At 34.0% G+C, this 25,348-nt stretch overlaps 5 protein-coding genes and 1 non-coding gene across 7 annotated transcripts; 1 reads left to right on the top strand and 5 right to left on the bottom strand.

Moving 5' to 3' along the window:
* Positions 673-3,482, bottom strand: LOC104751861 (probable trehalose-phosphate phosphatase E). 2 transcript variants are annotated; one of them, XM_010473911.2, is made up of 12 exons: positions 3,391-3,482; positions 3,027-3,259; positions 2,787-2,927; positions 2,330-2,401; positions 2,155-2,247; positions 1,982-2,038; positions 1,766-1,867; positions 1,600-1,677; positions 1,423-1,492; positions 1,224-1,294; positions 1,032-1,124; positions 673-946 (listed from the first exon to the last, which is right to left on the bottom strand). In XM_010473911.2, the coding sequence occupies exons 1-12, from the start codon at positions 3,392-3,394 to the stop codon at positions 890-892; spliced, it is 1,071 nt and encodes a 356-aa protein (XP_010472213.1). In that variant the 5' UTR covers positions 3,395-3,482; the 3' UTR covers positions 673-889. The 2 variants fall into 2 exon arrangements, with proteins under 2 accessions (XP_010472213.1, XP_019093502.1); XM_019237957.1 differs by having other exon boundaries at positions 3,027-3,448.
* On the bottom strand, positions 13,671-14,704 carry LOC104751862 (ethylene-responsive transcription factor ERF056-like). The gene has a single exon (XM_010473912.2). The coding sequence runs from the start codon at positions 14,574-14,576 to the stop codon at positions 13,806-13,808; it is 771 nt and encodes a 256-aa protein (XP_010472214.1). The 5' UTR covers positions 14,577-14,704; the 3' UTR covers positions 13,671-13,805.
* Positions 15,942-16,015, bottom strand: TRNAI-AAU. Its single transcript has one exon. It is a non-coding gene; the product is annotated as a tRNA-Ile (tRNA).
* Positions 16,095-17,714, top strand: LOC104751863 (3-hydroxyacyl-[acyl-carrier-protein] dehydratase FabZ). Its single transcript, XM_010473913.2, has 4 exons — positions 16,095-16,381; positions 16,460-16,520; positions 16,621-16,765; positions 17,262-17,714. The coding sequence occupies exons 1-4, from the start codon at positions 16,177-16,179 to the stop codon at positions 17,514-17,516; spliced, it is 666 nt and encodes a 221-aa protein (XP_010472215.1). The 5' UTR covers positions 16,095-16,176; the 3' UTR covers positions 17,517-17,714.
* LOC104751864 (inositol-3-phosphate synthase isozyme 2-like) lies at positions 17,728-20,301 on the bottom strand. The gene is made up of 7 exons (XM_010473914.2): positions 19,983-20,301; positions 19,772-19,840; positions 19,313-19,696; positions 18,871-19,213; positions 18,590-18,766; positions 18,302-18,490; positions 17,728-18,215 (listed from the first exon to the last, which is right to left on the bottom strand). The coding sequence occupies exons 1-7, from the start codon at positions 20,168-20,170 to the stop codon at positions 18,033-18,035; spliced, it is 1,533 nt and encodes a 510-aa protein (XP_010472216.1). The 5' UTR covers positions 20,171-20,301; the 3' UTR covers positions 17,728-18,032.
* Positions 22,778-25,342, bottom strand: LOC104751865 (bifunctional aspartate aminotransferase and glutamate/aspartate-prephenate aminotransferase). The gene is made up of 10 exons (XM_010473915.1): positions 25,164-25,342; positions 24,766-25,012; positions 24,582-24,675; positions 24,398-24,501; positions 24,062-24,310; positions 23,862-23,975; positions 23,704-23,787; positions 23,441-23,611; positions 23,245-23,358; positions 22,778-23,126 (listed from the first exon to the last, which is right to left on the bottom strand). The coding sequence occupies exons 1-10, from the start codon at positions 25,292-25,294 to the stop codon at positions 22,986-22,988; spliced, it is 1,449 nt and encodes a 482-aa protein (XP_010472217.1). The 5' UTR covers positions 25,295-25,342; the 3' UTR covers positions 22,778-22,985.

Below are 25,348 nucleotides of genomic sequence, written 5' to 3' on the forward strand. Positions count from 1 at the left end.
CTCTTCTAATATAATAACCATTGGACCAAATAAATGCAAAATAGATGTTTATACAGTATATACATCGTAATTTTTAATGTTTTATCTTAACATAGGACTACACAAGCATGTCTGCGTAAAATAAGATATATAATGTTCGGCATCATACGCGAATTTCATTTTCTTAAAGTATCTAAAAAATGGTTTTGGTAATTATGAGTGGTGATATGTAAAGTAAAAGATAATGTAATACGGATAGTTTATTATACACTTCTGAAATAATATATATATAGATGATGTAAATTATTATCTTTGTTTTAAAATGATGCATTTGGAAAAACTAAGGGTTTGAATGGTTGAAACTGTTAGGATGATTACCACAGTTTATAAATTTAACTATTATTTAATTATTTTTGAATATAATCATCTTTTATATCAGTTGATACATAGCTTAGTGTATTTTGTTCGCAACATTCATTCAAAAACTAATACTATCTTTGTGTTTGTAATGTTTACTGTTTAGTATTAGATTGGATCGAGCGTATGGGTATACTTTTTTCCAAAAGACTGTAAAAGTTTATTATATGACATGAGTAACAGTATTAGATAAAGATTACTTAATATCAATACATATCAAACATGTTTCGGACTTCGGAGAAGTAATACGTACATATTTCCCCATAAGATTATAAATTTACGATTTGAACATCATGCATTGATAGCAACAAAGGACTAGTAGTCTCAAAACCAAGGTTGTAAAAGAAAGGAACAAGAACCCCTCTATATTTGTCTTCTTGTTATCTTAAAAAAAAAAAAAAACCATTCTCTCGTTCTCAAGATACGTTAGAATCTTAATAATTAATACATAGTAAACAAAAAAAAAGATTCTCCTGTACTTGGAGTAAACTCTTCATGACCCACATCTTAACTGTTTCCATTCCACCAAACGTTCTAAAAAAACCATAACCTATTAAACCAAAAGCATAAGAGACAAGTTATTAATAAAAAAGATCCACATTACACCAAATGTTGTTTAGAGTAAGAAAACTTACCTCATCTGGCTCTTGCAAAGAATAAGAAGCGTTAGTTTCGTTTGCGTATTTGGATACAAGAATTCCAAGGCCTTGTCTTTTATCTCTCAGTATCTGTTACAATGTTAATTAAGGAATCATTAGTTTAAACTATTTACATATATGAATTATAAAGGAGATTATATATATATATATATAAGAATATATACATACCTTAAAGGCATCTTCGTCGGTACGATCATCTCCAATATATATAGGAAATACATCGGTACAATTATCATATCCTACACATGATAAATGCTAATTCCGATTAGTGAAAAATCATTAGAAGTTTAAACTTTAAACCACTATATAGTCCACCATTTCATGATATGATCAATAAATTAACAAGTAGGCATGAGCAAAGTTTTACCGAGTGATTCTAACAAAAACTCGAGTGCTTTGCCTTTATCCCACTTAATGATTGGACGAATCTCCAAGACCTGAAATTATATCAGACCAAAAAAGTAAATAATCATGATGAAAATCAAAATCTTAGTTGAGATATTAACTACTTAAAATTATTTATTTTTTTCCACAAAAATATTACTTTTCTTCCTTGGGTAAGCATGAGCTTGGGGTAGTTCTTCAACACTGATCGAACTTGATGGGCCAAGTCACTCCATTTCTGTTAATTTATATATTAGTTACTTAATTATTTTAAAACAATAATATTATTATGCGACTAATCTAGTATAAGCAAAAATAATCCATACATTTTCTTCTACGCATCGAAAGTGAACTGACGCACAAAATTTGTTGTTCTCAACTTTGGCTCCTGGAACTGATTTGGTTTTCTCGACAAGTTTTTCATACACCTGAAAACATAAGGAAAACAAAAATTTAACAGACATATCTATATAGTATATAGATATAAATTTAATTAACAAATCATATATTATTGATTAATGGGTATAATATAATGTGATTACCTCGTTAATAACCGGGAGGAACTCAGTCGCGGGTTGACAAAGAAGAGATTGATTTCCCTGGATTTTATTTAGAGAAATGAGAAAAATATATAAATATATCTTCAAAAAAATGATAATCTATAGTTTTATTTATGTTTTTTTTTTTGAACAAACGTATATTTATGTATTCATACCTTCTTGTGCTTAGATCCTTGCTCTGGTCCTTTGATGTCCATGCCATGACTTCCAGCATAGTATAACTCAGTTAATTTCACAAAACTAGAAACCTGAATTAAACATAATCAAATAAAAATCAATAAAAGTGTATTTTTATTAAATAATTAAAGTGAAATTTAAAATGTATGGTACCTTCTCTCTGCATCTCCCACTAACTATGGCTGTTGGAAAACAGTCTGCAAGTTTCCGCACAGTATTTCGCATCTGGAAAAGATAATTCAATCACAAAGATTATTAAATTAAGGCTAATTGCACTAAATGACCATGAGCATAGGTTAATGATTATAGATATTTTTATTTCTTTTTTAAAAACAAAGGTTGGTGATATTATTTTTCTATTAATATGACACCTTATAATTATATATATATATGTATATAATATAGTAATATGTCGTGTAGAGAGAAGTATTGCACTTGGACCAAAAAAAAAAGAGAAGTATTGCACCCAATTTACTAATTTAGTGTATTTTGAAACAAAAAAATGTATCATAATCGTTTGCTTAATTAACTCTCATGATTTTGTCCAAAAAAAAAATAAATTAACTCTCACGAAATGGTAAAATATTAAAAAAAAATAATCACAAACTACCTTCTTGGACATGAAAGCTCGATCGGGATCATCAACAATGGGAGAGAGAGTACCATCATAATCAAGAAACATAACGATTTGCTTCCCTTCAGATTCATGAAGTATTTCTTCGAACATCTTCAAAGCTGATGGATGTTCCTTCTGCAAATTTGTAATTCTCTCGTTTAATATAATATAATAAAGATAAGAAGACAAAGAAAAAGAGAAAAAAAAAGAACAGAGGAAGTAAGAAGACATTACAATCCAACAAGATTGGCTATCTAAGGATTTGGGACGAGTAGGAGAACAAGCTCTCATAGAATCAACCCATGATCTTATCAGTCCTCCTCCTCCTTCCTCGTTGATCTGAAAATTTTGAAGAACTTTCGTCCCCGGTGACGTATCTCCCTCGTCTCCTCCGACATATAAGACCTCCGAGTTTGAGATGATCCTTGTCTCCAACATTGTAGTAATATTCTCTTCAACGAATCTAACTGAGAAGATAAGATTAAAACAGAAAGAATAACAGATCAGTAACATGTATATATATTCTTGAATGTTTTTATATCAAATGTAGACATATCAATTTGTTAGTGACCATTGCACGAAACAAAAAAAAAAATACCCATTTTAGGATATGAATCAAAACTTGAAATGAAGTTATAATTTTTTATGGAAATGAGACTGAATGTGGTTGTTGTTAGCTAAGGGGTATGGACCCATTTTATAGTTGCAAGAAAATTTGAAAAATAAAAATAAAAGAAAGTTTAAAAAACAAAGGAAAATGACATATTGTATGTGTCCGAGTCGAAACCATTGAGTGCGAGTTCCAGTATACTGTCCACGTGTAGTTTGTGAGTCACATAGGTGACTTCCTTGTTGGCTATGCTTTGGATATCTTTTGGTTATTTGGCGTTGGAGCGTTCCTGTCAAGTGCCACGTGGTCCCCTCCAATTTGATCATGCTGACAAAAGAATATATATAGATATTTTTTTTGGAAATTAATCAAATAACTTTTTTGTTTATTTGTTTTCTTGTTTGGTCCACTGGTCCGTATTCTAACCTCTTGTAAGAAAGTGAAGTCGAACTTTACTGCCAGCGAGAAAATTTTAACAGCCAATGATATGTCGTCTACGACGGATTAATTAATGGACTGAACCATTTGCAGATATGCAACACATGACATGAGATGGTACAAACCATTTTTACGCGTTAATAATATTTTCATTTTGTTTACATAATACAATATGTCAAGACTTGGTATATATACACGGATCAACCTTTGTTTTATCCGATATATAATATATTGTCACCTTATAACATGCAATTTTTTTTTATATTAATACAACGAGATCGCCAAATTAAAATCGAACACGTTTTTGTTCTTATTAGGTTTCACTGCTGTTACAGTTTAGTAAGCGCCACATGGCTAAAGTAGTTAACAACTATCTAGTGTCCAGTCAACGTCTGGCACATTAGCAAGTCCCAATAACAAAACATTAATTAGCAAATTCCCGTAATAGTTTGTGTTCTCTTCTCTCATTGGAGATCTAACGAAAAAATAAAGTTGATTAATTGAGATCTTAGTCTTGAGTTCGTGATGAGATCCTCCTGATACTCTTGAGAGATATTTTAATTACATCTGGCTAGTAATGTTTATTTATTTATTTTTCCTAATTTTCCTTTACTCTATCAGTTATTCACAAGAAATATTGTAAAGATTTTGGTGGTGCAAGTCACACTTCTTTCGTTTCGCAGCGAAATCAGATATACTGTTTTTTCACAAACTTTATTTTGGAAATTATATATGTTACATGTTGTATAATAAAATAGGAGATATTAAATAGAGGAATCTCGTATGTTCACATTTGTATTGGTATGCCTTTTGTTCTGATGCAAACATTTACAACTTAATCTCCAATCTTATATAATAAGAAAATAGGTTTTAATTAAAAAAAAATATTAGTAAGGTTTCTTGAATGATATCTCAAACGATATTTCAGAGTTGGTTGCATGCAGCATGCACATCAAATCTGTATTCCAATAATACAAGAGAACTGTGAGTAGGCCAGCCAGAGATCTTAAACTTCTAAAGTTCTTAATTACTACACTCAACCAATACATAGACACGGTGATACCCTATATCAAGATATCAATAAAACTATCATATTCGTGACCAAAGGGTGGCAATATTTTGTTTGACGACGAATTTGTTTTGTAACCTTTGTGCCGTCGCTTTTTCGTAGACCTCTATACTTACATGGGATCTCTGAAGTAAGATAAATAAGTTACCATTTCACTTTTACGTATAAAGATGATATGGTACATGATATTTTAGGTTTACATAAGCCATGTTTTGGACCGACACTTAACGTGCAACGAATCAAAATTGTCTCCACCCGCCACGTGACCGATGTCTACACAGACACAGAGTTAGTACTATCCATTTCGTCCATTGATAACAAAACATAAAATTCAAATCTTATAAACCATTAAATAACAACAAAAGAAAAAAAAACAATTTACAAAATTAGTTAGCCAATGATATAACAATAGAGAAATAAAATGCTTACAAGTAATAAAACATGTGGGAAAATGTCGTGCATGAGACATATAACCTAATCATACATATCATGTTACTTTTTTTTTGTTTTTGTTTTCATTTTTGTTAAAGAATCCTTTCATATTTATTCATATTACTATTACTCGTCGTCTCATCGTCTTTAGATGATACAGAATCAATATTTTTCTAAGGAACCACCACCAACCATTAAATAAAAGGATAGTTCAGTTTTTGATAAAAATAATTACCAAATTTAAACCAAAACTTAATTTTTTATTTGCTAAATCAAGAACAAAATTGAAACGATTCGACTTTTTATTTTTCATTTTAACATAATAACTAATTAGTGATTTCATGTTCACTAGCAACCTAACAACATTCAAATCAAACGGCATAAATAACTAATAATTAAACCATCAATTATCCAACAAATACTTAAATAGCCAATATCAATATCAAACACAAATCCACTAATTCCAAAAAAATAACATAAACCAAGGAGTCAGCTATCCTAGGCAACATTCTAAAGACCCAACTCTAACAACCTAATAGAAAGCGAGACAACACGTCAACGAGCCTCTAGAACATATTCCTCTTCATTGTCTTGATTTCACGATCACACTTTGCTTTTATCAAACACCACAAACTACAATTGAGATACGTGACTATTATCACAAATACTCAGTGAGACGATCCTTCCAGCTATTGGACTATACACACAAGCGAAAAGACAAACACAAACAATATACAAAAGCAAGCAAAACAGACAACTCTGAACACATGCATCGTCACTGCACCCTTGACTCCTTGCGTCGACCGACACACTCCTTTCATCGACCGATGCAACCTCGCGTCTCCATCAAACCCCTAGCTTCGTCGACCGATGCACACCTTACATCGATCGATGCAGCCGTGCGAAGCACCACCGAACACGATCTCCTCTGACTCCTCTCGGCTCTGTGATGCCAAAACCATCCTCCAAAGACCACGAACACCACGCCAAACACTCACAAACAAGAACACAAGAAATCAACACCCAAAATCACACAAAACACACATCTAATTGCTTAGATCAGCCATGTGTACACACTCACCTCTTAACAAGAAGATTCTGCATCAAAAACGACGAAACAACACCCACAGCAAGCTTCCCACCACGTCCTTAGCCACTGATATCCACTCCAGGAACAAATCTCTCCAGAAACGGCTTAGAAATCCTCAAGAACGCTCACAGGAACTTCAGAGATAAAACTTTTCTTTTCTAGAGTTTAGAACGACAAAACGGCTAATCATCCAACACTAAGGCGTCAAACTCCCCTTTTATAAGTGAGCCCTAAGTTTTTTCCCATCAAACCGCATCAAACCGAAAAATTGAAGTTAACCCAAACATAAACTGCATAGTTGCATCAATCGATGCTCATCCTTGGCATCGATCGATGCTTAAACCAGAAATTCAGTTCGCAGACGTTACAAAAATATTAATTGTGGATCTGTTGTTCCTTGAGAACATGAACTTCATTACAGAGGACTGGAGACTGCTAATGGAAATCTATCTCTAAACTCAGCAGCATATGATGAGGACTGAAAAAAGAAACAATTATCATGCCACGTGAAATACTACAAGTCTACAACGGTCACGATAGGTTCTGCCTTTCGATCATTGCTTGGTGTAGTTATATATTCTACTATTACGGATTGAATGTCACTAAAACAAAGATTTTTTTTGTTTTTTTTGTTAAAGTCTAAAGCCTCAAAATCTTCAAAATTTATAATATTCTTGAATCTGTGAAGTAAATTTTTAAAATGTTAGTTTTTTTTCTTCTAACAACATGCAAACTTTTATTTATAAGATATTTTATAATTCAACGCGTGGCAATAACATATTTAATACTTTTTATTTAAATACTTAAATACAGTAGATTTTTTGTTTTTTTAAAACATCAAAGTCTATATTGTAACAGCTTTTATTTTGCAAGTGAGATACAATATAACTGATGATTTTTCAGAAGTTTTTTATAGCATTTTAAGACCTTGAATGAGTGTAGATTTCAAAATTGTTTTTTGTTTTAGTTTTTCCAAAAAGCTACTTTATAACTTATTAAGATTATGAGAAATGTGATTTTCCTTAAACATAGAGAATCTTGATTTTTATAGTTTTTTTGTCAATTTTCAGAGAAAATCTAAACTCTATGTTTCATTACTTTTTCACCTTTTTAGGTGACTTGACTTTTCTTTTTCTTTTTCAATTTCTAAAAAAAATTAATCACAAAAAATAGAAACCATAAACCAAAATTCATAATTCAGAAACTAAAAAAATATATTTTTAATAATATTGTTTGTCAAAAATATTATTAACATTGCGAATCATTTTCTAGTTTATTATAATTGTAGAGTGCAAAATTTCTGATTTTCAAAATTGTATACTATTTCTGTATTGAGATATTTAAAATAACTTTTTGCGAGACACTTGATGAGACACCAAGCTCCTTCATATGGTGGGAATCTTTGTCGCCAAAACAAGAAATGTTACAAGAAAGAACAATTCCCTTCACAGTTCACACCAAATATGGGACTAGATATAGTGCAAACACAATAATAATTTCTGTATTATTTTAATAGATTTAAAAATAGAATTTTTTTTTTTGAATATAACCTAACCATCCTACATTTAGTGTTGCTAAGCTTTACAATGTATAAGAAAGAGTTTCAAGAATTAAAAAATCATATCATGTTTTTTTTATATTTAAACTAAAAGCAAAAAATGAAAAACATATCAGACAAAGTTAATAAACTCCCGTTCAATCATTTTCGGCCTATTAACGATAAAGAAACTAAAAGGAAGAAAGGAGAAATAGAAAGCTGGCTGGCTTTCATTTTTGGAATATTAATTGGAATTGAAAGCAAGAATAAAGTTATTCTCAATATATCTCACATTCGATCAAGTTGCTAAAGGTTTTTTTTGCAATTAAGGTGCTCAAAAACCAAAACTAAAAGATACTACTAGTATATTATTACCTTAGGAGTATTTTTTATAAGGTTTTAATAATTGTATGCTGAACCTAAATTTAAACAATAGTGATGTGTATAGAATTTTATTTCAAATCTTTTAGCTGAAAAGACTACACAACGACTGAAAGTGCACAGTTAATCAGTGTAGTATTTTAGGATCGATCCCACAGAGAGTAATAGCAAACACAAATTGAATTAAAAGAGAAGAAACTATGGCTAAGACTAAATAGGAGATTGGGGATTTGGTTTTTCTAATAACTATTGCAAATAAATAAAAACGGTTTAAAACTATAAAACTAAGGCGTTAGACGTTCTGGGAGTCATCTCAAGGTTTTCATGGTTCTAAGCAATATTAAGTGTAAGATCTAACAAGTAAATACTAATTTTCGGTCTAGGTTCTCAACTACGAAACACTAATGAACTAACAAGCTATTCTCATAGAATGAAAGTCTAAAGTCTTCACACTCTGTTACTCAACTTTCGCAGGCAACAACGCATGTCAACCAGCTAGTTAAACAAGTTCGATACATTCACCAAAATTCGTAACTCAACTTACGCATGTTACAAGCAAGGTTTAGGTATAACACTAGTTCGAAGAAGTAGGATAACGCGGTTAGCGCTCCCGTTCTCGAGATCAGTACGTGGTGATCAATCCAAGCATAAACATTAAGATAAAGATGTCCCAAAAGAACTCTATAATAAAACCGAAAATAAGATCTAACAAACTTATTGAAGCGAACGATGAATTCCCCTTGAATCACCCCATAAAACCCAACAAAGTAAACTACTCGCTCATGATGCAAAGAAACGACATTGATATTATTAAGAATAGCATCAAAAACGAATCAAATAACAAAAGGGGTTCAAAGGAAACTTCTCTATGTGTCACAAAAGTAACTTGATCCCAAAAGCAATGTAAGTATAAAAGAAATAAGGAAGAGTAGAGATTTGGTGTCTTCGGCGATGGCTTTTAAGAGGAGGTGAGAGAGGATGAGCTTCGACGGCGGTAGAGGAGTCTCTGGTCGTCTCTAGGTCGGCTGCTGGTGGCGTGGATGAAGAGCTTAGAGGCACAAAGGAAGCACACCCCAAAACCCTAGGTCTTAAGAGTATTTATAGGGTTTTGTTTAGGGTTAGGGTTTTGTAAGGGTAGAAACGTCTTCTCTTCATAAGTGCAGGACAAGGGACGGCGTGAGAGGTTTCTGGACCGTGGAGGAGGCTTGGACTGGGCCGTGGCGATGGTCGCTGGTCAAGCCTTGAATAAAAGCCCATCGGCAGGTTGCTTCTCTTCACGTCGGTTTATAACATGTCACGGTAAATCGGAAATAACTTCCGGATGAATGAATGGATTGACTTGATTCCACTTTGAGGAGAAATATGACTCTTCCAGCTTTCCATAGACACCAAGCATGATATATTTTGGATTGTGGAAGGTCTTCAAAAGTGTCCCGTACTGTAAAGCTCTGAATATTTCCTAAAACGTATTTTCCTTGTCTTTTAGTCCTTTTTGCTATAAAACCTGTAAAACCTTCTTGAAACCTAAAATACTTGATAATAGACATTAAAGCATTGAAATCATATCAAACTCTTCCTAAATGCATACTAAAACTATAGCTAAAATAGGTAAAATAATGATGTTATCAAATAGTAATACATTTTCATAGGTTTTGTTTTCTTATATGACTAGATTTATATTTTTGTATATGACTAGATATATATAGCATAAGTTTATAATCTAGTGACTTGTGAAGTTTTGTGCTTGTGCTAGCTAGTATTATCATTGTGTCACCATTCATAATCAAAGTCATATACACATAATTATTCACATAGAATTGGGTAACTATTCAACTTCATATATACATAATGCATGTTGTCAATAAAATTTAAGGTACAATTTTTGCATTTTTCATATAAAAATATATTCTTAAAGTAAGAATCACCAAATGTGGAAGAAACTCTCAATCGAGTTTAAGGTGAAAGAGCTTCGGGTGACACATGTGCCTCAAAGCATGAGGCAATGCAGCGGGAAAACTATAACTAATACTAAGGCTAGTTTAGTCTTTGGTTTGGTACAACACCACATAACATTCCTCAGAGGTTGGTCCATTGGTTGCAATTTTTTTTTTCTCGATTCTAGTCAAAATGTGTGTGTATCATTTTTGTTGATTCTCTTTTTCTTGAGACGAAGAAGAATTTGAAATACTTTTCATCTAATCGTAACATATATTCATATAATACAGACTTTAATTTGTAACAATAAAATTATAAAAGTTTTAAAGTGTTTGTCTCATCAATTGGGCCATTTTTGCCATTAAAAAAAAACCGGTTTAACCAACAAAAGAAGCCAGTGTCTCCATACAATAATGGCATTATCAATGAGTGTCTTAAAAGGAGAATGTCTTAGGTAACTCTTCACTTACTCCAAAAGTCGCTAATCTTTCAAATGTACCTCAAATTTTCAATGGATATAATCACTAATCTACCAAACAAAAACACAGCAAACGATAGATTTTAGTGTTGATTTCCCAAAGGACATCTTAGCATCATAAATCAAGAACATATGCGTATTAATTATATAGGTTTGTTTGCAAAATAAACATATAATAAGGTTATGCAAAAAAGAAAAAAAAAATGTGTTTTTTTCTTCAGTTTTTCCTTTTTTAGCATTCTAGTTTAGTTTAAAATGCAATTTTATGTTGTTTTACACATAAATCTTCCATATCCTATATATTTGGTAATTAAGAACCCAAAGCATGTAAACGATCGAAATTAGTATAGAAGACACCACTCTATTAATTTATTTATTTTCGCCAACCACTATTATTTATTGATTGGTCTTTAAAGATATAAAATTAGATCATATAAACGACTATGTAATATATAATATATACTATCTCTCTAGTCTAGAGTACATATATTGATCAGGAACCACAAGATTTGAGAATCTCTTCACCTCGTTGGAAATGTATAATATAGAAATCGCCAAGAGGATGTAAAATAAATATGTAAATGACAAAGACAAAACCATTGAAGTAATCATGCATTTTGTAGATCAAAGGATTTCAACGGTTCCAACGGAAATAGTTGGTGATGGAGATATATTTTGTGATTAATGTGTAGGATGCATGAATCCTAGTAAGCTTAATGTTGGAGTTATGTTTTTTCTATCAATTACTTGAGGCGATTTATGAATTTCTAAAATAGACATCTAAATATTTTACAGTGATAATTGTAAAGTAGTAATAATTCATAATAATAATAATAATAATAATAATAGTAATAATAATAATAATAATAATAATAATAATAAGAATAATAATAATAATAATAATAATAATAATAATAATAATAATTCATATTTATTCTGGTTTTATGTTAAGTAATGTTTAAAGAATTAGTAAGATTTTTTACATAGAGAATAATAACTTTATTTAGTTTACCGTTTCTACACAAAAATATCATCAACTAAAACTAATTTAACCAATAAGAAAATACATTGCAGAATATAAATAATCAAACCAACTAACTATATATGATGATTTTTATATGAATTGAAACCATCAAATAAATAAAACAAAAATCCATAAAAACACTAGTTAAAATTATATGGAGTCTTATTTTAACTTTTATTTTTTTGTGCAAAATGGAGAGTCTTATTTAAGTTATCCTTTTGTGAAAAGCCAGTGTTTTACGTGAGCTAATCAAAAAGCAGATTAAATATAATGTCTGCTAATTTTTGTTATGGATATTTCCAAGAGAATATCATATTAGAAAACTCAAAGATTAAAAACCAGATAGGGTGATACAGTGTTTTTGTAGTGGTTGAAATGTCCTATCAATTTGTTGGATTTAAGAAAACATACTTTGATGAATTTAATATATACTGTATATGAATTTTAATAGTATATATACTATTAAAAGTAATCATCATTTTGTCGTTAAAAAATAAATCAATACATCTCTCAAATATATCCACCATACCAGTTACACACAAATATATATAATGCTTGATGAATTAAAAAGAAAAACAAATTCTGAAAAGTTTTCCTAAGTAGTATTAAACTATTAATTGGCTGGGGAAAGACCACCGATGGATTGGCTAAAATGTAACGATGATGCATCTTTACAAAACAAGTTGTTTCAGATTGGATTTTATGAAGTGGAAAATTTCTGCAAAAACATCATACTTTGGGCAACAATATTACTACGAACCTCTTTTTTTTTTTTTTTTTTCTTATGTTCGAATTAACTTTAATGAAGAAGTTACACTTACTTCAGCAAAACATGGTCCTGGAAATATGGTTAACAACAGTATTTAATCGCCTTTAGCAATTACTTATCCTTTGGGCCTGGTTTATATATTTCAACAAACCTTGGATTTAATTTAGGCACTAGCTGACCGCAACGGCCCAAAGGTATATCTTCTTTAAAAGACTGACTACTGACTCTTTGAGTGTTTGTCCCTTACTATGCCGCTACGTACCAATCGGCATTATGCCGCTACGTATAAAATATGGAAGTAAAGTTTTTTTTAGTTTATTCAAATTTGCATTTATTTTCTGTAAAATACATCTCATCCGTGAAATATTTGAACTTGGAAAAGAATTTTAAAGTGGTGTAGAAAGTTTTGAAGTCTTTTTGTGTTTCTAAAAATCAAATTCATATATTTTATGTTTCATATTATTATCAATATCACTATACCATTAAATAGATAAATCAATATTTTTAAACTAATACGTTTAATTTAAACTAATCCTAAGTTTAAAAATGCAATGAGAAAAATGATAAAAGTGATAAATAAATGAATAATTTTTTTTTGGTTGTGAAATGTAATTTACTTATAATAAGTAAATAGTTTATTAAAATGATAATTAAATATATTTTTGGATTTAATAGTTGATTAAATCTTTCATTTTTTTAAATTAATAAAAAAAACAAATAATATTTCAGTGGTATATTTACGTAAATAACATTAAGAAGTAAGGGTATTTATTAGAAATGTAGGCCTAAAAATGATTTTTTTTATAAAGGGAGGAGGGACAAATGAAAGATTCGTGAATCTACCAAAACCCTAGAGGCTATAAGGCACAACGACCAAGTTCTTGGCGGCCTCCGCAACTTACCAATTTAGAGTTTCTTGATCTTTTATTTAATGCAACATTACATTATCCGATGATTACGAGAAGATCTTTAATTCGCGTGTCCAAAGATTAATATTGAACAAACTAGATTTCTTCACTTAGACCATCTTCAAAATGGTTTTCTATATTATAGAGAAAAAAATAGAGATGGGTTCGAGATGCTTGAAACATGTTTAAGTGGGGAGAACACTAAAACTGTTTGAATGTTAATCTTATTTCTTATGCATGCAGCAATCAGCATGCTAAATTCCTAATTTCGGTTCACTAATGTGTTACCAAATCCTCTGCTACTTGTTAAAAAATTTAGTTGCAGAAGAAAAATAACAGACTTTAAGAATCAGACAGTTTGCTAATTGCATCCCAATCAATCTCCACCGAAGGAAACTTCACCAGCCCGAAGCTCCCTGTCTTTTCAAACTCCGAGTCCCAGAAATCCAGGAATGCCATATTCGAATTCGAGTTCTCATCGGTTCTTGGTGACACATCGGAGAACTCCTTTGTGTCGAAATACTCTGTTTTTGGCAGGACAAACTCTGTTTTTGGTAGGAAAAACTCTGTTTTATCTGAAACACAGCAAGTCTCCTCTGTTTGATCCTCTGTTTTTCTCAAACTCTTGCAAATAGCTTGGAGCTTGGCATCGACAGAGGAAGGGAGAGGATTAACGTCTTCGTGTCTGAGGTTCGGGAAGTTAAGCTTCGAGATATCTCCACGGAGCTGAAAAGCGGCTCGGTCGTAAGCCAAGGCGGCTTTTTCGGCGGTTTCGAACGTTCCTAGCCAGAGACGGGTTCGGTTCTTGGGTAAACGGATCTCAGCGACCCATTTTCCCCAGTGCCTTTGCCTTACGCCTCTGTAGAGATTCTTGGTTTTGGAAGAAGGTGAGAAGCTCTTCGTTCGGATTCGGTTTGAGATTGTGCTGTGTCTATGGTTAAGTTGGTTCTGAATCTGGTGAATTTGGTATTGTGTGAGCTGGTTTAAACCGAGAGGCTTAGGTTGGTTAAAACCAGAGCTTGCGTTGGATTCATGGAAAGAAATTGGAGCAGTTTCTATGAGAGGTCTGAAATAGAGATCTTTGTTGCTTGAGAACATGTCTATGGCCGCCATTGATGAAATCAAGAAACACTTTTGAAAGACAAAGACAGAGGATGAACAAAGAAGGGGGTGAAATTGATCAAAACGAAACTTTAGGGTAGAATTAAGAAAAACTCAAAAACTTATAATGTGAACTAACTTTTTTTGGGGGCGCTCGTGGCTTTGCTTGTTCTGAAGCTCTCGGCCTTTTAAAGCTGCTGCTGTGTCCATTGAATTCGTCTCAAAATATTTTTATACAAATTATTCTCACAAATGTCAAATTAGTTTTTTTTTTAGTAAAAAATAAGTAATCGTCAGCTGCAATATTTCATATTGTATTTTCCTTTAATTTCCATGGACGAAATTAAGCCAATAGGAAAATGCCATGGTTATATGTGATTTGGATCTAGTCGTCTTCACAGAAATATAATAATAAGTTCTTAATGGATTGTATTTAGACATGTTTTTCAAGTTTTAAGACGTAATTTATGACTCGGTATTGGAAATGGAAAAAAAAAATGGATTAAAAACATTTAAATTATTCGTTCTCCAATGAGTCAGTATTGAATTGAACCAATTTTTTTGTTTGATAGATTAGTTGGTCTCTTCCTGCGAGGAAGTAAGAGAAGCCAGAGATAATTCGCGAAGGGAAGCTAACCATCAATGTAAATTACAACTTCAACAATCTACAACAATCTGATAGATTAGGTTTGTTTGGAAATTCGATTTTTTAAAAATCTAATCCTTAAATTTAGATTGTTACTTTCAAAAAAAGTTTTTTTTTCTTATGATAACGTTGAAGATAAAATGGTGAAGTTATCACACATGGTTGGTTGGGGAGTTATTGTTATAGCTACGTGCTTTTCACATTCACTGTTTTTTCTTTTAAAACTTTTATTTAATAATTTCGAAAATTTAAACCCCAAATATAACATATTTTACAAAAAAAAATTGTAAGAGCCAGAAAAACAAAACAAACGAATTGTCAAAAATGTTGATTCTATGATCCATTGAAAGGCCATTTTGCCTTTGAACCATTTTAACCATCAAACGAATCGATTGATAAAAAAAGTTTCATAATATATAATATGTGAGATTCTAGTACCAGATCACAAGAACTCTTGGAATGTGGCTTCTTATTATGTTATTGTTATGTTCTTTGGACAAAAATACATTCAAGGCGTACGGGATAGAGGAAAATAAGAATGAGTTATGGTACCACTAATACTGTATTATATATCATCCATGTGAATGTTGGTGTGACAAATAAATAACGTATACAAATTAAGATATTTTATTATGTGGTCCAGTTTTATGTTACACTATTGATTCTTTGTGAACCAACAAAATAATACCAATGATAATAATGCTCAAGTTTGTAATGTTAAACTAAAAAAGTGGCCTATACAGGGATCGAACCTGTGACCTTCGCGTTATTAGCACGACGCTCTAACCAACTGAGCTAATAGGCCATTTGTTCTAAAGTCTCCATTTTCACTTATTGTTCATCAAACTATCTCTACTTAACTAACACAAACCTTTCGACTCTCCGCTCCTTCACCTTCAGGCTTCTTAACACAGTACAGAAACATCTCACATTTTCTCAAACTCCCTTCACTGTTACTTGATAACAATGGCTACTACTTCCAACTCGGTACTGTTCCTAGGCTCTGACTCATTGAGTCATCATCACCACCATCGTCAGCCCCTGCATCTCTCCTCCTCCAGATCTCACTCTGTTTCTCTCCTACCCAGCAAACGATCCAGTCCCCTCTCCCTTCGTTGTTCTACTAATGGCGATAACACCACATCCGAAAAAGATACACCAATCGAACTCAGTAAGATTCTTTTCTCAATTACCTGATGTTTCTGACATTCTTTCGAATCTCAATCTGTGTTTCTCTTAAATTCTTCAGAGTACCCAGCATTCCCAACGGTTATGGACATTAACCAAATCAGAGAGATATTGCCTCACAGGTAAAACTTAAAAAAAGACAACAGCTTTCGAGGATTTGATGTGTTTTGTTTGAACCCCATTGTTTGAAAATTTTGATCCTTTTGTTGGGTTTTATATTAGGTTCCCGTTTCTGCTGGTAGATAGGGTGATAGAGTATACACCAGGTGTTTCTGCTGTAGCTATTAAGAATGTCACAATCAATGACAATTTTTTCCCTGGACATTTCCCTGAGCGACCCATCATGCCTGGTGTTCTCATGATTGAGGTAATTTTCAATAAAGAAAAGTCGTTTACTTTGTTTAAAAGTTGCAAACTTTTGTCTTCTAGAAGCTCAAATAGATTTAGTGGAAGATGGGTTTTTACAATGACGAGAAATAGATGATCTGCTAGTTTGATGTTGGTCTTGGATTCTGATAAATTAGTGTAAAGATCTTCATCTAGTTGGTGATTGAGTTGAGTGGTCCTTCTGTGGCTAATAGTGATGAGTATATTATTGTTGAGGGACTTTAAGATCATCTGTGTGAAAATATCTGCAAAATTTAACTTTTACTTTGAGCAATGGAGGAACTGAGAGATGCAACTTTTAAAGCTTGAAAGAGGTTGTGATTTGGATATTTGATATAGGTTTCAAATGTAGAATCGGAATAGATAGGCCATGATATGCTAGATGAAAGATCGTTTCCACAGTCGAGTTAGTATAAATGTCGTAGAAAAGACTTGGAGTGTAACTTAATTGAAAAAGTTGAGTTTGTGTGTTGCAGGCAATGGCGCAAGTGGGAGGTATAGTAATGCTGCAGCCTGAAGTAGGAGGCTCTCGAGATAACTTCTTCTTTGCCGGTATTGATAAAGTGAGATTCCGCAAACCAGTGATCGCAGGAGACACACTTGTTATGAGGATGACTCTTCTCAAGTTCCAGAAACGGTTCGGGCTTGCTAAGATGGAAGGTAAAGCGTATGTGGGTGGCGCTTTGGTTTGCGAAGGCGAGTTCATGATGGTTTCTGCTGGTAGTTCTTGATCTCACCCATGAATGATCTCACTTGCCACATGCTGATCTTTTAGTGCTTCTTCTTTTTTTCGAAATAGTTGACAAGACCAAGCTTTATGATTTGGACATTTATATGAGCTTCTTATGTCTTTTGTGTCTTTATTGCTGTCTTCTGTTTGTAAGACGATTCATGAGAGATAAATACAGAAATTGTGATTTTGAAAACCATATTCATACAATAGATCATAAAATTTGGATATATTACAAGGAGACACAAAAGCATAGTTACTTTTCGTTCTTTTACACATTTGATCCAGAGGCTTAGCTAATCTTCTCACCAAATAAACCGACTAAGATCCATATCACACAATTTAACGCTAACGCTTCCCCATATTATCTCTCTCGCACACATTCATATAATATACTTACAAAACAATTATATATATAGACGAAACAATGGAGCATATAAGTCTTCATCTCCTAAGGTCTTAAGTCCCTCTTCCTCATCTTCATCTCCTAAGGTCTTAAGTCCCTCATCTTCATCCTTCACTTGTACTCCATGATCATGTTGTTTTCTGGAGCAAGCCCAACGCAGGCCCTAAGAATGTTCTCCAGCATTGCCCGCTGCTTTGACAGAGCATTCACCACCGGCGTTCCAGGTGGTACAAGAGGTGCCTTTGTGAGGTAACTGAGTATGGTAGCTACTGGGTGGAAAGAGTGGAACTTTCCCTGAAATATAAAAAGATTTATACATCAAAAAATTTGGTTTAAAGCAAATCCCAGGTTTCTCATGTACTAACTCACTGAATACAAACCTCTCCTTCGGCTTTGAATTGGATCCTGGTGCTGAGTTCAGCTAGAAGAACAAGATCCAAGATAATTGGAGCAGCCAAGAGAGAGTCCTCACAAGTGTTATGCATCACAATTGTGTTCTTCCCTCCCATGAATATCTCGGACGTGTACTCATCCATTGCTCTTTTACTATCCGCAACATACGGTACATACTGCAAAACATTCAGAACAATAGCAAGATTTAAGACTTTTAAAATGAGTACAAAAGAAAGGAGCAATTGATGACTCTGGCCTCTGATTCAAAATCAAACCTTGATGACAACGACATGGTCAGGGTGTTCACCGGGCTCAAAGAGAATGCCATTACTAGCCACCATGTCGTCCACGACATTGCTCTTGGAAATCTCCTTAGAGCGGAAAGTCTGAGGCGCTGAGAGGTTCATACCATCGTTGTTTCCCAAATGATTATAGCTCACAATTGAAGTAGGCTGCCAAAGAAAAAAACCAATCTTAGTGATAAATCAACTTTTTTTTACTAAAAAGAAAGAACCAAATTAGATTACTTTAAAAAAAACAATGTTTATTTCTTTACCTTGATACCAGCTCCAACAAGGAAATCAACCAAAACAGATTTCATTTTAGTCTGACCACTCTTGAAATCATCTCCACCGATTAAACAATTCCTCGATATAGCCAATTCGATAAGACCAGGGACAAAAGTATTCTGAGGACTCCCATTGATGAAAGGAATGCCTTCAAGAACACAAGCAATGGCATACAAAGTAGAAGGCGAGATCTCAGACTCGTTCTTTTCAACAGAAGCCATTAAATTCTCCATTGTATCGTTAAGCCCTACAATCACATTGCTGTAACGCTCTGTGTTGGCTGTCCATAACACAACCAACTTATCCACTTTGTTCTTCTCCTTAAACTCCCTTTAAAAGATTCCATCAAACCAAACACCAAACACATCAACACACTAAACTAATTAACAACTCTCTGTACATGTGTAAGGTTATATATAATATTATTACCTCATGTCCTTGATGATGTGATCGACTTGCTCCTTCTTAGTACCTTTGATCACGCTGTTGGCACGTGACCCTTGATTCGCAGCAATGAAATCAGGGTCATAGATTCCAGGGAGTGGAATCATGTTCTCCATGTAAGGTCTAAGTTGTTTCTGCAGATCAATGTCAAGAACTCTGGCTCTAGCCATGGCATCTGCTAAATTCATGTCACTAATGTCCCAACCACCAAACACAACGTCATCTGGATTCACCATTGGAAGAAGACTCTTGAAAGGAGCATAGATCTCTTCACCATTGTAAGAACCAACACGAATCGAAGAAGCTCGAGTGAGTGAACCAAAGTAATTAGCTTGTTGCACTTTGTCTTTAGTCGCCCACGAGATTCCTCTACAATAACAAAGTTTGCCAAGTTTAATCAAAAAAGCCAAAATCGAAATCAAAGATTCCATTTTAAAAACTCACTCTTTGTTAGCAATGACACCAGCGGTTAGTGTTGATCCATTGTTACCACCCCAACCAACAAGCATAACCCTATCCACCACCAAAGATCATAAAATCGAAAAATGGGAATGAGATTTCGTAAATTTTAACACCAACCCAGATGAAATCTAGTGAATAAATCAAAGAAAACAAGTTAAAAATTCGAACTTTTTAAAGGATTATGAATAATTACCCTAATTTGGGGACACGAGTGTCAGTTTTGAAATCGTATTTGACAGTCTTTGGTTTCACGACCCATTGGTATGTACCGTTACGATTCTCATGAACAACCTCTGTTGTTTCGTAATCGTACACCGAGTGAATCTCATTCTCTGTGTACTTCACGTTCGGGCTCTCAACTTTGAAACTCTCGATGAACATTTTTGTTTTCTTTGAAGCTCTGTGTTTTTGGTTGTGTGATCTCGAATCGACGAGCAAAGAGCGATGATATATAGACAAAGAACGCAAGAGGAGGGAGGGACACGTGGCGGTTTCTCAGTGTTTTACGATGGTTCGAGCCCACTCTAAAGCCCAAAGAGACTTGAGGGGGAGAGCTAAGCCACAAGTGTGGGTGAATTCGAGAATGTGAGAGACACGATGGAAGCTGGGTCCATACACGTGGCGTGACCAACGTGAAGACAAGTTTCTTTTTGTTTTTTTTTGAATCTTTATTAAACCCGTGAAGACACTGGAATGCTCCTTCCTTCTCTTCCCCAGGGATGAGGAAGAAGAAGCGGTTGTTGTTGTGGGGACGATGGGTTTTAAAAGCGACATCGTTTTCGTCGCCGAGAGACGCGTGGACGCCACGCGATCTGTTGTGTGGAATTTGGTCTTGTTGGATGGACACGTGGCGAAGATGTGCTGTCACGTCTGATGAGAGCGCGTGAGTGTGTTTTTTTAGAAGGATGAAGAAATCAGTGGGCACATTAATCAGAGAACCGAAAAACCAAACTGAATCGAACCGACCTAAATTTGGTATTTGGTTCAGTTTTGGGTATTACATAAAAACAGAACAGTTCCAAACTACAAAATGGCTTTTTGGTTCGGTTAAGGTAAAATCTGAAAACGGAATGATATCCGCAAAATAAATACAATAATATCCACGGTTTTTTTTATTCGATTCGGATTCAAGTGGTTTTGATAGTCTCATTCTTTTGGTTTTGTATAGATATTTTTGGTTAAATTGGGAATTGAAACGAAATTGTTTTGGGTTTTATTTGGTTCATTAATTTCTCTACTTGCATGTAGCTATATTTGTCCATTATATATAAATAAAGGGTAGAGTATCAATTTTACAATTGTACGTCTATGATCTTGTATGTTTTAAATGGTGTATAATGTACTACTGAGATGGTTAAAATCACGTTAGAAACGTCATTTTCAGAGAGTCGTGAATAATTGTGGACCTTGTGAGTAAAACTGTAGATAACAAAACATAAGGCAGCAGCCGAAGCAGTGACCACAATCCAAAAGCGTGATTGTGTAGTTAAAGCAATAAAAGTGGGGTTATTAATTACTTGACTTACTTTTGTGTAAACATGAGTCATTGAATGTTTTTGGTAGTTGAATGTTTACTTTACTTACTTTTGTCTAATTACTTTACTTAAAGATTAGAAATGAGACGAAACCAATTTTTAATTTTGGTAGTTGAATGTTTTTAATTTTTTATGTCTTAGTTGATATATACTTCATATATTTCACGACAGATCTGCATGGATTTCAATTTATGGCGCAGTGAGAAAATACTTATTTGTTAATAAATCAGCATTGTGTTGTTGTTCGAGTGACGACATATCCATCCTAGACCATACGTACGTTTTAGAACTTTTGTTAACAAACAGTTTCTTTTACTAGCCTAGCCGTGTCCATTTCAAACCACACAAGACACACAACTATAGCTTTGTCCTCTTGTCGTTTTCTTCTTGTTTTTATGTTTGCTTATTTACTTGCTTTCCACTGTTTACTTTATGAAATATATTATATTCTACTGAGTGAATAATTTTGAGAAGTTTCTAGGGCGAATTAGTATATTCAAGATTTTGCTGGATACACATTTTTACTATCTAATAATTCACAAAATGATTACGAATTTATATAGTTTTGAAAAAAAAAAGTCTTGGACTACAAAGATAAAATATGTACGATAAAATGAATGTGGTCATTATCGATGTAAGACTCCGGTGTGGACGATTTTTGATAAACGTGAAAATGTATTTATAGTTATATTTTTCGAAGATGTAATACTTAATCACGATTATGTAGAATTCCTCCACACACTTACGCATGGACTTCGTCTTTTCGATACTAGATGGAGGACTTCTTATTGGACTGAGACACCCCCCTTTAGTGCAAAACCCAACACCAACAATCATCTAAAAGCAAAGAATACGATGAGTTTAGGTCTCTTGGACTTCACTTTTCGGACCGGTTAGTTCGGTTATCGATTGATTGAAAGATAGAAGGATGCCAAAGTAAAATCTGGTTCGAAATTAACCGGTTTGTTATTTTATTTTTTTAATAAGCTACAACCAATTAAGTGATTTCTGGTTAAATTCGAGTGCGGTTTGGTTTGGCTTGGGTATTGGTGAAGACCGATCTAAATTCGGTGAATACCGGTCTAATTTGGTACTACATGAAGAAACTGAACGTTGGACCAGGGCCAAACCAAAATTCTGGAATAACCGAAGCAAAATTAAATTCTACCGATTAGTTCAGTCAAGACACCGAACCCGAACCGTAAACCAAAAATGTCGGTTCGGTTACTCAATTCGGTAATTTATCCCTCCATAAGCATTAGCAGCTACTTTAATTTGTAAAAAGTATATTCAATCCTTGTTGTCTGGAAACCTTTCATGTTAAGCATTTGCCTTCGAATTCGGTAACTATGATGAACACAAGTTGCAATCAGCGTAGAAATTGTTGTTTCCAATCGACGACGTATAAAGGAAAAGCACGTTATGCTTGAAAGCACCATTAAACTTCATGAAATAAGAAACAACCTTAAAATTCTTATAAACGATTTACATGAAGAGAATGGTTTTATTGTTACATGAACTTGAAGAAAAGAACACACCGTATACAAAGAGACTTTTTTTTTTTTATTGGGTTGAAGACAAAATGTGTATATAGTTTACAATAGGGCCGTTCTCGTTTCAGCATAAACAATCGAAAAACACACAGTTTTGTGTCTGGACCTTTACACGGAAATAGTGGCACGAAGTGGCTTAAGGGCTTTCGTGATCTTCTCAACAGCCGCTCGTAGAATGTCGAGAGATGTGGCATACGATATTCGAATGCAACTATCATCTCCAAAAGCATCACCAGGAACCATTGCAACCTTTGAAAACAAACAGAGAGCCAAATACACGAGCATGTTAAAACAAAACAAATTAAATCACAATCTTTCTTAAGGCAAGTTCAAGAGCTGTTTTTGTGCTTCTTGTGACAGACTTTACCTGAAACTTATCAAGAAAGTATAATGCAAGAGACGACGAATCACTGATCAAACCAAAACCTTCAGCTTCTGATCCATAGTAAGCACTGAAGTCAATAAAGAGATAAAAAGCTCCCTGCAAGTAAACAATGCCAACAGTCAGGAAGAAGAAGAATAAAATGAGCTAGTAATAGCTTCGAATATAGAAGGAGAAGTACCTGAGGTTCAGAGATCTTAACACCTTCGATAGCACCTAAGCTTTTAACCAAGAAATCTCGTCTTTCTCTATACGCTTTAACCATCTCTGCAACTGTTTCTCCTCCAGCTTTGCCTAACCCAAGTGCGGCAACACCTGCTTTCTGAGAAATGCTACTAGCTCCTGAAGTAACCTTTTAACAAAAACCAGAACCGATGCCATCTCATGTTTGCTGCTTTTTACCGATAAAGATTTAGAGAGAAATATGTTTATATATAGAGATACCTGGCCTTGTAATTTACTGCAAGCTGCTACTATATGTTTAGGACCAGCAAGATATCCAAGCCTCCATCCCGTCATTGCGAAAGCCTTTTACATATCATATGATCAGCAAAGAGTTTGATTAAATACCATCAGAAGCAACTCAATGACAAAACTGTTACCTTTGAGAAACCGTTTATTGTCATAGTTCTTTCATACATGTCTGGTAAAGAAGCAAAGCTTGTGTGCTTTGCTGGCGCATAAATAATGTGTTCATAGATCTCATCCGAAATCACCTACAAAAGTAATAAAAGAAACAGACCTTTTTTCAGCTTAAGATAAACAAATTGAAAAAGATTGAGTAACTTTTTACGCTATATACCATAAGCCTTGGATGCTTAGCAATGATCCGTGCAATCTCTTCAAGCAAACTCTTGGGGTAAACAGATCCAGTAGGGTTGGAAGGAGAACAGAGAATAAGAAGTCTAGATTTTTCCGTTAATTTAGACTCAAGATCCTTTGGATCCAATAAGAAATTATCAGAAATCTTGGTAGGAATAATCACAGGTGTTGCATCAGCCAGTCTCGCCTGTTCTGTGTAACTCACCCAGTACGGTGCAGGTATTATAACCTAACACATACAAATTCACTGTTAGAAACAAAATCATATCCAAAGAAAACAAAAAAGCTAAAAAAAAGAAGAGTTGCTTTAATTTACTTCATCACCAGGAGAACAAACTGCAAGCACTGCTTGGAAGATACTCTGTTTAGCTCCATTGCTAACCAGTATCTGATCCGGCGCATAAGACAATCCATTCTCCTCTGGAAAGAAACGAATACAAACGATCGTGAGTCCATTCAAGCATAAAGGAATTACTAAGCAAAAGTGTTCTCCTTTTTACCTTTTAACTTGCGACATATGGCTTCTCTGAGTTCTGTAATACCTGCATTTAACGAATACCTGGTGAAACCTTCTCGAATCGCGTTGATCCCAGCCTATATGAAACAATAGATTTCAGAACAAACCAGAGAGAGAGAGATAGACATAACATAAAACATTCCAAACAACTGGAGAAATGTACTAACCTCAGCTACGACTTTAGGAGTATCGAAATCAGGTTCTCCTGCAGCTAGTCTGATAATGGGAACACCAGATTGAACAAGAGTGGCTGCAAGATCGGTGATAGCCATAGTCTTGGAAGGCTTTAAGGATTGAACTCGCGGGCTAAGTGACATATCTACTGATGATGACGACGATGATGACAGAGTCTCTGCATCATTTGGTTTGGTCACAGCACAGATTCTAGATGACATATTCCCTGACTTAGAGTACCTAATCATCACAGACACACGAGACCTAAATCAACTACATTGAATCTAAGAAAAAACACTAATCCGAATTCAAAGTTCCAAACTTTGAGCAGTGATTTAGATATCTGAAATAGAGTAGGTATGCATCGTTATCAGAGACGAACGAAACTCACGACGAGAAGGAGAGACGAAGGGGTTGGAACCGAGCTGACCCGATTGGCTTCTTTGAATCTAGGTGTGATTCGCCTCTAGCAGCGACGGCGGAAGCGGCGGAAATGACGGCGGCTGAGCTCTGAGAAGCCATTGGAGAAGTGGGTAGGTAAGAAGGGAGATAAAGAGTCGAGCTTTGAGGGGGGGG

This window comes from Camelina sativa, chromosome 16 (genome assembly GCF_000633955.1).
Source record: "Camelina sativa cultivar DH55 chromosome 16, Cs, whole genome shotgun sequence".
NCBI lineage: Eukaryota > Viridiplantae > Streptophyta > Magnoliopsida > Brassicales > Brassicaceae > Camelina > Camelina sativa.